The 12,535-nt window shown below is 40.1% G+C and overlaps 1 protein-coding gene across 8 annotated transcripts in view; it reads right to left on the reverse strand.

Moving 5' to 3' along the window:
• Positions 1-377: 377 nt before the first annotated feature.
• MITF (melanocyte inducing transcription factor) overlaps positions 378-12,535 on the reverse strand; it is a 228,783-nt gene continuing 216,625 nt past the window's right edge. For all 8 annotated transcript variants that reach the window (XM_019984614.2, XM_019984618.2, XM_019984613.2 and 5 more), the window contains 2 exons: positions 9,683-9,830; positions 378-3,972 (listed from right to left, as the gene is read on the reverse strand). In XM_019984614.2, coding sequence (XP_019840173.1) covers positions 3,571-3,972; positions 9,683-9,830 — 550 coding nt within the window. In that variant the 3' untranslated portion in view covers positions 378-3,570. The remainder of the gene's footprint in view (positions 3,973-9,682; positions 9,831-12,535) is intronic.

Raw genomic sequence — 12,535 nt, forward strand, 5'->3', positions numbered from 1 at the left:
CAATACCTTTTTTGTAAATATGCAAGAGTTTCTCTGACAATTTCTCTCTTTGTAAAGCCACCTTTCACTGAAACATTTAAAATAAGCTCCTGTATCTAAATGAACTCTTGGCATTTGGGACTTTAAAAACTCCCCAAATTCAGGATGGGGGAAAAAAACTGGATAATTACAGTTCATCTGAGTGCAAGTCATAAAGTAATCAAAAAGTAGTATCTTAGAGTGGTATTTAAAATAATTTTTTAAAAAGGTACTTACCAGCATTTAAAAATTTTTCATGCAATTTGTTAGTCATTAAGTCCGAAGAACTTGTGCACTATTTTTTTGATAAGGCAAACAATATTCAAAATTCACATTAACCAAACACAACTGGCCACCACTATGTGAAAAACCAAATGCTTTAATGAGGCTATCAAGAATAACAGTTCAATTATTTCATTGGATACATTAATATTGATCCATAATATACAGTGCTATGGACCATACAGAAATTATTGCTGCATCCAACAGCAGGTGACTAGTATGAACATTACAGTACCAAGCGTCCGCAAGAGACAGTCATTTGTCATTTATTTTTTCAAGAAATAGGGTTTTTTTTTAATATACTGTTATCAACATCAACTTTCCCCAGTGCATTTTTAAAAAAGATTAATAAGTGCATTCCTTTGTGCTTTATTTTATATCTTTTAACTTCCTATGTATTTATTTGTTCTTATTGCTTTAATATTTTAAAACAACCAGAAAGAACTCTGTCATCCTATGTATGACCAGGTTGGTTGTATGGTTTTTTGGCAAAGTCAGAAGGTTTGGTATTTCCATTGCCATACTCAAAGGCAGGTGTACAAGTTTGGCATTTTGGTTACTCCATACGGAGGCCCAACCCCGAGTCACAATTGTGCACTCAGGGATGGGGGGAGTGGTGTGGACCATTCTCCTTGTCACAAACAGTGAACCCAAACCACCACCTCTTGGCTTAGCTAGTCCCTAAAACATATGCACACTCTATTTGGCAAAAAAGAAATAAATAAAACCACCCCCAAGGTTGCAGCATTCTCCTGAGCTTGCTCACCTGTCCCCTCCCAGAAACTGTCTGTTAAGAAGGGGATGGAGAAACAGGCGATGGTGAGCTCAGGAGCTGCGAGTGTCAGGGCAGTGGTGCAACATGCCATGCTTTCTTTCAACAAAGCTTTCTATAAGTTGGCTTAACCCTGGCCAAATTCCCTGGGCCATGGGTGAGTCAACCTTACTCTATTTTTAAGAACTCTCACGATCAGCTAAGGAAAACTAGCATCATACCATTGCAATCTTTGACTTTTTCACCCAGCTCCCCTCCCCCCATATAAATATGAAGAGAAAAAATAGACAATGCTATGATTGTATCAATGAACACTATGGTACAATTAGCTGTTCATGCAGATTTGCATCACTATTCTAGGAAAAGAGCTATACAATTAAGAGGGGTTGAAAGAATGGGAACTAATTTTCCCTACCCCCTTGAGTCATAAAGCTATAAAACTGATAGCATCATCAATGTTTCCAAGGATTCTCATTGCCCAACGTGCATGGGAACTATGCAGTTGATTATTTTCATGTAAGCCATCCATTCATATGTCTGACAATCACTCCTTCCCCCTGAATCCTCCAATACCCATCACCAATTCACATTTGACATTTAAACTGTTTCTCTTAAAAAACAAAAACAAAAAAACCCTCCTGAATAAGGTTTCCTGATGAAAGAAGTTGGCACTCTGTCACTAAAATATATTCCATATTAAAAATATCTGAAGGAAAACTGGAAGCTCTTCTATTGTCTACATAGGCACCATGCTACACGTCCCTCTTGATTATAGATACCATCTTGAAACTTTCTCCTACATTACAGTTCAGTCAGTGCTAGAGACTACTGCTATATTTAAGGCACTTCATTCTGAATGGATATGCTTTATGCCACTTGCTATTCAATCGTAGGCTGCTACTGAGAAATTCCATTCAACAGCCTGCCTCTTAACACCATATGTCATCTGTAGAAAACATCTAGGCCTGATAGAATATATGTAACACTACTGTTATTGCATAGGACTATACAAGTAGATAGTGCACTGAAACTAACTTTACAACATTGCTGTTTGTTAAAACATTGTTATCAAGTAACAGTAATTGGCCAATACAGTATTTCTCTCTTTAAAAAAACATTCAGGTTTGCTGAAATAAACCCCAATTTAAATTACCATAACAGGCATATTAACGCTATGGTTATCATTCTCCAAGAATATTGCTAGTTTTATATCACTAAAAATAAATATGTAAGTTGTTTCTCTTTTGAAAGCCAGTTTTAGCCTATTTATACTACACCTTAAATGTGTGGAAAAACAGTTCTGAGTGAGACTGTAATATACAAAATATTCACAAAGCTCTCTTTAAATGCAAGACCTTGCATAAAAGTTTTCTTTCACGTGTGTACAAAGAATGCAGAAAACCACTAGTGAGTTGTAAAAATATTGAAAACTTGCCATTTTAAGATGTATTTTCTTACAAATTAATACAAACATAATGAAAATAACAATGATAATAAAGAATCTGTACAAATCAAATGAACAGTAAAACATAATTTAAAAATAAAAATAGTAAAGCCAATTAGAAATGTGCCCAGTTTGGTTTTCTTATCAAAAGTGAAATTGAGGAAAAAAAAAAAAAACAACTTTCAGTGCTCCTCAATATTTTGCTTTGAGAGGACATTAATGTCCATTTCAAAATAAAATATATCTCATGAAAAATTGGATCACATTCATTGATGAGGAAAACTGTAACAGAGCACAGAGTGAAGAGCAAGATGAGACTCCATGTTTCAGAGCCTTGGCCTATATCTCCTTTCAATCCAGTTGCACCTAAGGTATTGGTTGTTTTCTAACCAGACAATCCACATGAAAATGGCTGCATTTTTTTTTCTTTTACAGAATACAGTTTTTCTTTAAAGAATTTGCAGTATAAAGACTAAATGATGCTAAAAGGGTACTGTATCTTTAGGGCAGTACCAATGAATCGATACATTTACAAAATGGAAAAAGGTTAGTATGGATTCCTTTTTTCTTCTTTTTTTCCCCACCCCTCTCCTCTCTGTCTCTCTCTGTCTCTCTCTCTCTCTCTCTCCCTTTCACTCTCTTTCTTGTTTGGTTGCTTTACATTCTTTTAGTTAAACTTTACACTTCATTTCCAAGGAAGTTGCAGGCATACAGATAGCAAACCAAGTTTCCCCTGAATAAAAACGGACAGAAATTTTTCTGACGCCAAAATCCTCTTGCTCTGAAAGCTAAAGTCTGGGTGTATTCAGTTCACAGATACTGTACACTACCGTACAATACTTTGGAGGCATTTGTAGTTGTAAAATAGAATATACAAGTCTGTTTCACAAAATTCTAAAAATAAAATATATCCTGGGCTATTGATAAAGCATGAAAAAAAATTTTTTTTTCATATTAAAAGAAAATGATCAAGAAAACCCCTTTCAGGTAAATTATTAAATCTGCTGATCAAGAAAGGAAGCAGTTTGTGAGAAAGCAGAGCAGGGAGAATTTGCTAGCAAGCGTGTTCGGTTTCTTCCATGCTCATACTGCTCCTTCGGCTGCTGGTTTTGGATGCTCCGGGGGACACCGAGGAAAGAAGTGGATCAGTTATGCCAACAGGAGAAAGGGTATCGTCCATGAGGATGTCTTCCAGTTTGGACCCCATTTTTGCAGGGACGCTGTAGGCTTGGCTGCTCTCGGTCCCAGCTCCGAGGCTGTTGTTGAAGGTGATGGTGCCGTCTGTGAGATCCAGGGTTGTTGTACACGTGAGGTCTGCATGATGCTGGAGGAGGTCTTGGTTGCAGTTCTCAAGAGCGGGTTCCTGCTTGATGATCCGACTCACCAGATCTGGAGAGCAGAGACCCGTGGATGGGATAAGGGAAAGTCCGTGAGCTCGAGCCTGCATTTCAAGTTCCTAAAAGGAAAACAGAAATCAGACACTTAACAAGGTGGTGCACAGGGGATTTTAGGACAGTGAATATTGAACATGATATTATAATATATTATAATGATGGTTATCTGTCACTATGCACTTGTCCAAACTCAAAGGATGTGTATCGCTAACAGTCAATCCTTAGGTCAAGTAGTGATAATGCTGTGTCAGTGCAGATTCATCCACTGTTAGAATGTCTCACTCTGGTGGGGGGTATTAATATCAGGGGAAGCTATATATATGCAGGAGTAGGAGGTATATAAGCAGAGACATTACTTTGCCAACAAAGGTCCGTCTAGTCAAGGCTATGGTTTGTCCTGTGGTCATGTATGGATGTGAGAGTTGGACTATGAAGAAGGCTGAGCGCCGAAGAATTGATGCTTTTGAACTCTGGTGTTGGAGAAGATTCTTGAGAGTCCCTTGGACTGCAAGAAGATCCAACCAGTCCATTCTGAAGGAGATCAGCCCTGGGATTTCTTTGGAAGGAATGATGCTAAAGCTGAAGCTCCAGTACTTCGGCCACCTCATGTGAAGAGTTGACTCATTGGAAAAGACTGATGCTGGGAGGGATTGGGGGCAGGAGGAGAAGGGGACGACAGAGGATGAGATGGCTGGATGGCATCACTGACTAGATGCACGTGAGTCTGAGTGAACTCCGGGAGTTGGTGATGGACAGGGAGGCCTGGCGTGCTGCGATTCATGCGGTTGCAAAGAGTCGGACACGACTGAGCGACTGAACTGAACTGAACAGTGTTTCCATCATATCATATCAACACAGAGCCAGGTCTCAGATGGTTACTGTGACTAAAAAGGAAAACAAACAAAAAAACCAAGTCCTGCATGAAAATAAATGTGGAATGGGAAAGAGGGTAACAGTGTCCAAAATGACTCCAAGGCTGGAGAAGCCTGCCCCAACAGGCACACACATCTCACTGGTAGTAACATGGTTATTTAAAAATAAAATGAAAATATGATTTTTCTTTCAATTTATACATTTTATCTTCTCAAATGGTTACTAAATTGTTAAAACCTAACAAGGAAATGGTAGGTATTTCTTTGGCTTAAGGTGCAATGAAAAAGTTACTTGTGATAGTAAGGGCACTGGGAATAAATAGAATAATATTTGGATAATAATAGCAGAAGTTATGACAGTTCCATATAGGTAACTAAAGTCACATCATTTAACCCATCTCATCAAGGCAAAGGGAGTTATTTTATTTTAATTCCACAAGAAAGTTCTTATGTGTAAGAGGAACAATCTCTTCCTACAACTTTTTCACATCCTTCCTACTATAGACTGAATTGTGTCCCCTCCCCAAAATGACTGTAGAAGAAAATGGCAACCCAATGCAGTATTCCTGCCTGGAAAATCCAATGGACAGACGAGTCTGGTGGGCTCAGGGGGTCACAGTCCATGAGGTCGAAAAAGAGTCGGACATGACTTAGCGACTGAAAAACAATCACCCTCAAGTCATACATAGTGTCTTTAAAGAGGTGATTAAGTTAAAATGAGATCCTTAGGGTGGGTGCTCATCTAATTTGCATGAGGCGCTGCAAGGACACAGAGACACAACTAGGGAAAGCCTTTCAAACAAGCTCCTTCCTGTCTCCCTTCCTGAGTATCCTTAAGTGAAATTCCCTCAGTCGTGTCCAACTCTTAGCGACCCCGTGGACTATACAGTCCATGGGATTCTCCGGGCCACAATACTGGAGTGAGTAGCGTTTCCCTTCTCCAGGGGATCTTCCCAACCCAGGAATCAAATCCAGGTCTCCCACATGGCAGGCAGATTCTTTACCAGCTGAGCCACAAGGGAAGCCCAAGATACAAGAGTATCCTTAGATCCTCCGTAAAATGAACCATATAGACGACAACTGACCCCAAAGAACATTTGCTCCTATGTGCCAATGCTATCTTCCTATGTTTTATGATACCACAAAAATAATAGACTATGTATCTGAAGCAAGTCACCTTGCATCAGGAGAGAAGGCAAAGGACACAACAGGTCAAACCTCTCAATCATGTTCAGCCTGTATGAAAGGCTGTCTGATCTGCAAGGGCATCCTCTAGATTCAGTACAAGTGAGAGACAGGAGTCTGAGATGTCACAACAGTATCTGCATATTCCTTCATGTGATTTTCAGACACACAAGTGTCCCTGGGCATCATTTTAAAACCATGGGCTGTTTAATAATAAAATTCCAGTCCCAGTGATATTAAGGCTTCATGGTCTTTCTTCTGTGAACATTTCTGCATGCATCACTTAGGGTGAAAATGAAAGGAATCCCTTAGGCTCAAGCTGATCACATGCACTGCTGTAAATCTACACCCACATGATAAAAGCAGTGCCCCCGCACTTGTAGTATGTCTTAAAAAACAAAAAAGTTGAATGAATAGAGGCACACGTCTTATTCTAATCTTTTGTTGTTTAATTAAAAATGTTTACCAGCCAATTAAACTTTTACTTAGATTGTTAAATAGTGTGACAAGTCTCATCTAGAAAATTCAGGTTCACTGCATGACAGAGCTTTCCTAATTAATACTGCTTTCCATGATACACAAAAGTTCTAAAGGCTGCTTCCCTGGCACTGGAAGAAACCCAAGACATGGTCACCATGCAATTTCCAATTCATATTTTTCACAGTATTTGTATTTGACATGAATGGATATATTTGGAACCTAAGCGACTAAACAACCATAATAAAGCATCTGGGCACAACCTTTCACCAACCAATCAACATGTAACTTTATTTCATATGTGTTTCTGTTTAAAGACATCTTGTTTACAATAGTATCACTGATGTATTAAACCTAGCCTCTCTTTCAGAACAGTCATTATATGTTAATATTTGTATTGAGATGCAGATGGTGACTGCAGCCATGAAATTAAAAGACAAAAAGTAAGAAAAGTAATGACCTTGGAAGAAAAGTAATGACCAACTTAGACAGCATATTAAAAAGCAGAGACATTACTTTGCCAACAACAGTCCATCTAGTCAAAGCTATGGTTCTTCCAGTAGTCATGTATGGATGGGAGAGTTGGACTATAAAGAAAGCTGAGCACCAAAGAATTGATGCTTTTTAACTGTGGTGCTGGAGAAGACTCTTGAGAGTCCCTTGGACTGCAAGGAGATCCAACCAGTCAATCCCAAAGGAAATCAGTCCTGAATATTCATTGGAAGGACTGATGCTGAAGCTGAAACTCCAATACTTCGGCCACCTAATGCAAAGAACTGACTCATTGGAAAAGACCCTGATGCTGGGAAACATTAAAGGCGAAGGAGAAGGGGATGACAGAGAATGAGATGGTTGGATGGCATCACCGACTCAGTGGACATGAGTTTGAGTAAACTCCAGGAATTGGTGATGGACAGGGAGGCCTGGCGTGCTGCAGTCCATGGGATCACAAAGAGTCGGACACAACTGAGCAACTGAACTGAACTGAATACTTATATAAAGAAATAACACATTAGTATGAGTTGCTTTTAAAAATGGGTATATATACAAAGTGTAAGAGACTAAAGACCTGCGGCTAATTACTGAAGAGAGGGAACATAAAGCAAGCAGCAAAAGCCAAAAAAGGAAAGAGGGTAAGGGGGATTTCCAAATGACACATAACCTCTGTTTCACTACCAAGATTCTAAAATGCTCTCCCGAGAAGAAAACCATCTTCTGCCTCTCTGATCGGGGACTGAAGATCACTGCAGTGAAACGAGATGTGACATCTAGAAATGTTGACAGTGTTGTGGGGCATTAACAAGATCAGAGATCATAAGTAATCCGCTCTGTTAAGTAAATGTAATGTTGGGGTATAAACACCACTAGATAGCCTTTCAATTGCCATACTCTGCATTGCTATTCCACAATTATTTGCACTGGAAACATGAAAAAAAAAAAAAAAAAAGGAACCATTGGTATATGGCAAAACTGGATACAAGTAGGTCCATCTACCCAAGAAGAAGATAAACTGTCATTAATCCTTATTCGTTGGTTGTGTTCAAAGTAAGCAAGTAAAGTAAAATGACTCTTGCCAACTCCTTTAATCACAGGCAAAAAGTCAGTTTTTCTTTCTCCAAGACAGTTTGAAAGGAAGTTGCATCTTTATATTTAGTATGAAAAGCCAAGCGACAAAGAACTACCAGGAGATGATATGCAAGGGGTCCCTCATCTCATGCTTACATTGGTATGTATGCTCCCTCAATGGAATGACGTAAGAAGTCCATGTATTATTAAAATCACTTTTCTCCCTTTAAGAGCAAGTTAAAGATACATATGGAAAACTTCATTATCTGGAACAATTTCCAAAATTTATATCCTGATGATAAGATTTTCAAGGTGTCCCCAGGTCCCCTATAAACATGAGCTTTGACCATGGACTGTGCCCCCTTCAGTACTAAGACACCTTTGTACTTAACAACTACTATGAGTTGTCATGATTTGCAGTAGGTATAGCTATGGAGTCAAATCTGTGCCTCCCCCAGCAAATTCATATGGTGAAACAATTCCCAATAGGATGGTATTTGGAGATAGGGTTCTGGGAGATGATTAGGTCACAAGCAGGGGCCCTTCATGAATGGGATGAGGCCCTTATAAAAGAGACCCCAGAGAGATCCCGCAACCCTTTTGTAGTGTGAAGTTATACCAAGAAGGCAGCGATCTATGAACTAAGAAGCAGGAACTCAGTCCCACAATGAAACGGCCAGCATCAGATTTCCCAGCCTCTAGAACTGTGAAAAATAAATGTTTCATGTGTAAACCTTTCAGTCTGTGATGTTTTTTATCACATAAGCATGATTGGTCAAAGACTGTTATATGCTACAGAGTTGCTATGAACACTGAATTAGTGAATGCTGAACCATTGCTCATGGTGAAAACAGAGGATTACTTTCCTGCAAGCATCTGAACATGAGCTCCCCCAGTGGTTCAGTGGTAGAGAATCTGCCTGCCAAGGTTTGATTCCTGGATCTGGAAGATCCGCTGGCATAGGAAATGGCAACCTACTCTAGTATTGTTGCCTGGGAAATCCCATGGACAGAGGAGCCGGACAGGCTACAGTCCATAACTTAGCCAAAAGAGTCAGACGCAACTTAAAACTACGATAAAGCATCTGGGCACAACATTTCACCAACTAATCAACATGTAACTTTGTTTTATGTGTCTCTGTTTAAAGACAACTTGTTTACAACACATCATTGACTCATTAATATTAAACTCAAGGCCAAGAAGACTACAACTCGTGCCTGAATGAAACATATCTCCATAAAGCACATCACAGCCTTGCTGTGCTCAGAAAGATGAGAAAGCACTTCAGGGCCATGCTCACAGGCCACTTTAAATAGCGAATCACCCCAAAACCCCACAAAATGTGAACAACATGACACTGAAAACACAGCAAAAAGGACACCTGTTTATAGTATGAGCTGAAAGAAGAAGACAGAGCATTGTTCAACCATAACTCGGAATAAACACACCAGCTAAGTCACATTTGCCACTCTGCACATCTGTGAATGAGCATGTAAATACCACAAGAGGCGATTTGGGGGTTTCAAATAACTTTTTTGCACGGAAGTAAAAACACAAAATAGAATCCACAAATAATGAGTACAGACGGTCTCACGTAAGTCAGGCCCCTTATGGCTCATTACACCCCATTTTCTCCATCTCCAGTCACCTCCACCCTGTGCACGCCGGGTACCTGTATTCTGAGTAACAAGTGCCGGTTGGCGTGCTCCAGCTTCTTCTGTCTGTTTTCAAGCTCTTTCGCACGTTGCTGTTCCCGTTGCAACTTTCGGATATAGTCCACGGATGCTTTTAAAATGGTTCCCTTGTTCCAGCGCATGTCTCTGGAATGAAAATGGAAGGAAACAAGAGAGTTTTAGTGTTGGATGCTCCATGAAAATTCAATTTTCAGAGCATTCAGTTTCTCAAGATGAAATAACAATTAGACATTGAGAGTCACTGTCATTGACTGAGCGCTAGTCATGTGGTAGACACAGTCTACTCAAATCTTCTACTTCATCGTACTTCAACCAGACAGGCGCCTGGCAAAGGAGGGCCACTGGGCATGTGCTGAATCAGAGATGATTCAAATAGCCTTTCATTCCAGAACTACATGAAGGCAGAGTCGGGACTTAAATTTAGGTCTGTTGATGACAAAGTCAATATTCTTAAACACTATATTCAATAGTTATAGCTTTCTAGGATTATAAAATTAAAACAGAGTAATATACAGTTAAAAAAAATTCTGTGAGATCCCACTACTTAATTGTATGCATCATAAAAGTGGCATCCTTGGGTTTTATCACGAATATTCATAGGCCGGTTATAAATTCTCTCAGTCTCCATGTCCTCATCAATAAAATGGTGATGCTATGCTTCTGTGAGCAGCCCCATAGGTATGTTGCTGGAATCAAAGTAGACACTTTATATGAGTATGCTGAGAAAAGTCTAGAATACAGTTTCAACAATGGAGCAGGCGCTGTGCTAGGATTCAACATCATAATTACCACAGCTACCTTTAAATAGCATTTGCTGCCTGACAGGTACTTTTTAAAGTGGTTTAATCATAACAACCTCAACTGGTAGACACTAATATTATCCCCATTTTATAGATTGAAAAACAGAGGCATAGACAGGTTAAATAATTTGCTCTAAGTATACAGCTAGGAAATGGTCGAGCCAGGAAGCCTGGAGAATCTGGAGCCAGACTCCATCCCCTAAACCACCTTCCTCTCAAGAGACTGAGTCCTCAAATCAACTAGACTAGATAGAAATAGTCTGCTCCCTGCTCCCCTCCTTTTTTTTAACAGGTAAGAAAAATGAAATACTTGGGGAGAATTTCCTCCCCAAGTCACACATCTAACAGATTTTCTAATTCAAACGCAGGCAGCCTGAGCTTGGTGCCTTTGGGTTTTTAAACACTATTGTTCTAATGCATTCCTATATAAGAACATTAAAAATGCCATTAAGGTGTAGATAAGGTGGGTGGTTTAGTAGCTAAGTCATGTCTGACTTTTGTGACCCCTTGGACTGTAGCCTGCCAGGCTCCTCTGTCATTGGAATTTTCTAGGCAAGAATACTGGAGTAGGTTGCCATTTCCTTTTCCAGGGGATCTTCCCGACCCAGGGATAGAACCTGTCTCCTGCATTGTAGGCAGATTCTTACCAACTGAGCTACCAGGGAAGATGTAGGTAAAAGCGAGTTGAAAAACTTAGAGCACCCCAGAAAAATCATTAAGACTAAAATTATAACTACATAGTAATATTTCTATAGTGCTTTAAATTAACCTGAGCTCTTTTATAGAAAATATCCATGATAATAATGACCATGGTAAAGCCAAAAACAATTTTATGTATGGAAAACCTCCTATGCCATAATCTACAGCTGCTAAAAGCAGACTGGAAGTATCAGCTGGGACATGTGAACGGTGGTGGTTTAGTTGCTAAGTCATGTCCGACTCTTGCAATCCCATGGACTGTAGCCTGCCAGGCTCTTTGTCCATGTGATTCTCCAGGTGAGAATACTGGAGTGGGTTGCCATTTCCTTCTCCAGAGGATCTTCCCGACCCAGCAACTGAACCCAGGTATCCTGCATTGCAGGCAGATTCTTTACCAACTGAGCTATGAGGGACATCCCATAATCTATAGCTGATAAAATATCGGAAGTATCAGCTGGGATGTGTGAATGGAGGAACATTACAACAAGCCACCAAGTAATTGATCCTCACATGGCTTAGATGGAGAACAAAACAGAAGCTCTCCCATGAGATGCTGAGTTTACAGCCCCTGGAGAACTCCCTGAGGCTGATCCCTGGGATCTGGGCACCAAAAATGGCAACCCAGGGAGGTGTCCTGAGATGCTAAGAGTGAGCACAAAGCCAACCTGTTCAGGGCTAAAAGGAAAACAACAGACCTGCCTCAACAGCCAGAGAGAAATAAAATTATAATGAAAGATGCCTTCACTAGGCCAATAAGGTGAGAAACCCGTAATTAAACATGAAAGCAGATACTCTGGTTTTAAGAGGTGATGATTCTAATCACTTGGGCTTCCCTGGTGGCTCTGATGGTAAATAATCCACCTGCAATATGGGAAACCTGGGTATGATCCCTGGGTTAGGAAGATCCCCTGGAGGAGGGCATGGCAACCTAATCCAGTATTCTTGCCTGGAGAATCCCTATGGACAGAGGAGCCTGGCAGGCTACAGTCCATGGTGTCACAAAGAGTTGGAACGACTGAGCAACTAAGCACAGAATTAAAATCACTTACCTTGGGTTTCACCTCCTTGTGAGACCCAATTAATTAATTATGCTTTGGGGTTTTCAATTTTTTTTTTTTTTTTTTGCAATGAGAGCAATCCTTTTTTTTTTTTTTCTCACACAGAAGTGTAAACAGATCTCCAAACATAAGTCACTAAAGGCAGACCTAGTCTAGGGTAGGAGAGGGTGTGGGGCTGAGACTGTGATCAGCTTGACTATGTCTCTATAGCAGCCCCAAGGTCTGTGACAGAAACCTGGCTTAGGACAGAACAGATGCGGTCCGCTGTATCTTA

Source organism: Bos indicus, chromosome 22 (assembly GCF_029378745.1).
Source record: "Bos indicus isolate NIAB-ARS_2022 breed Sahiwal x Tharparkar chromosome 22, NIAB-ARS_B.indTharparkar_mat_pri_1.0, whole genome shotgun sequence".
NCBI lineage: Eukaryota > Metazoa > Chordata > Mammalia > Artiodactyla > Bovidae > Bos > Bos indicus.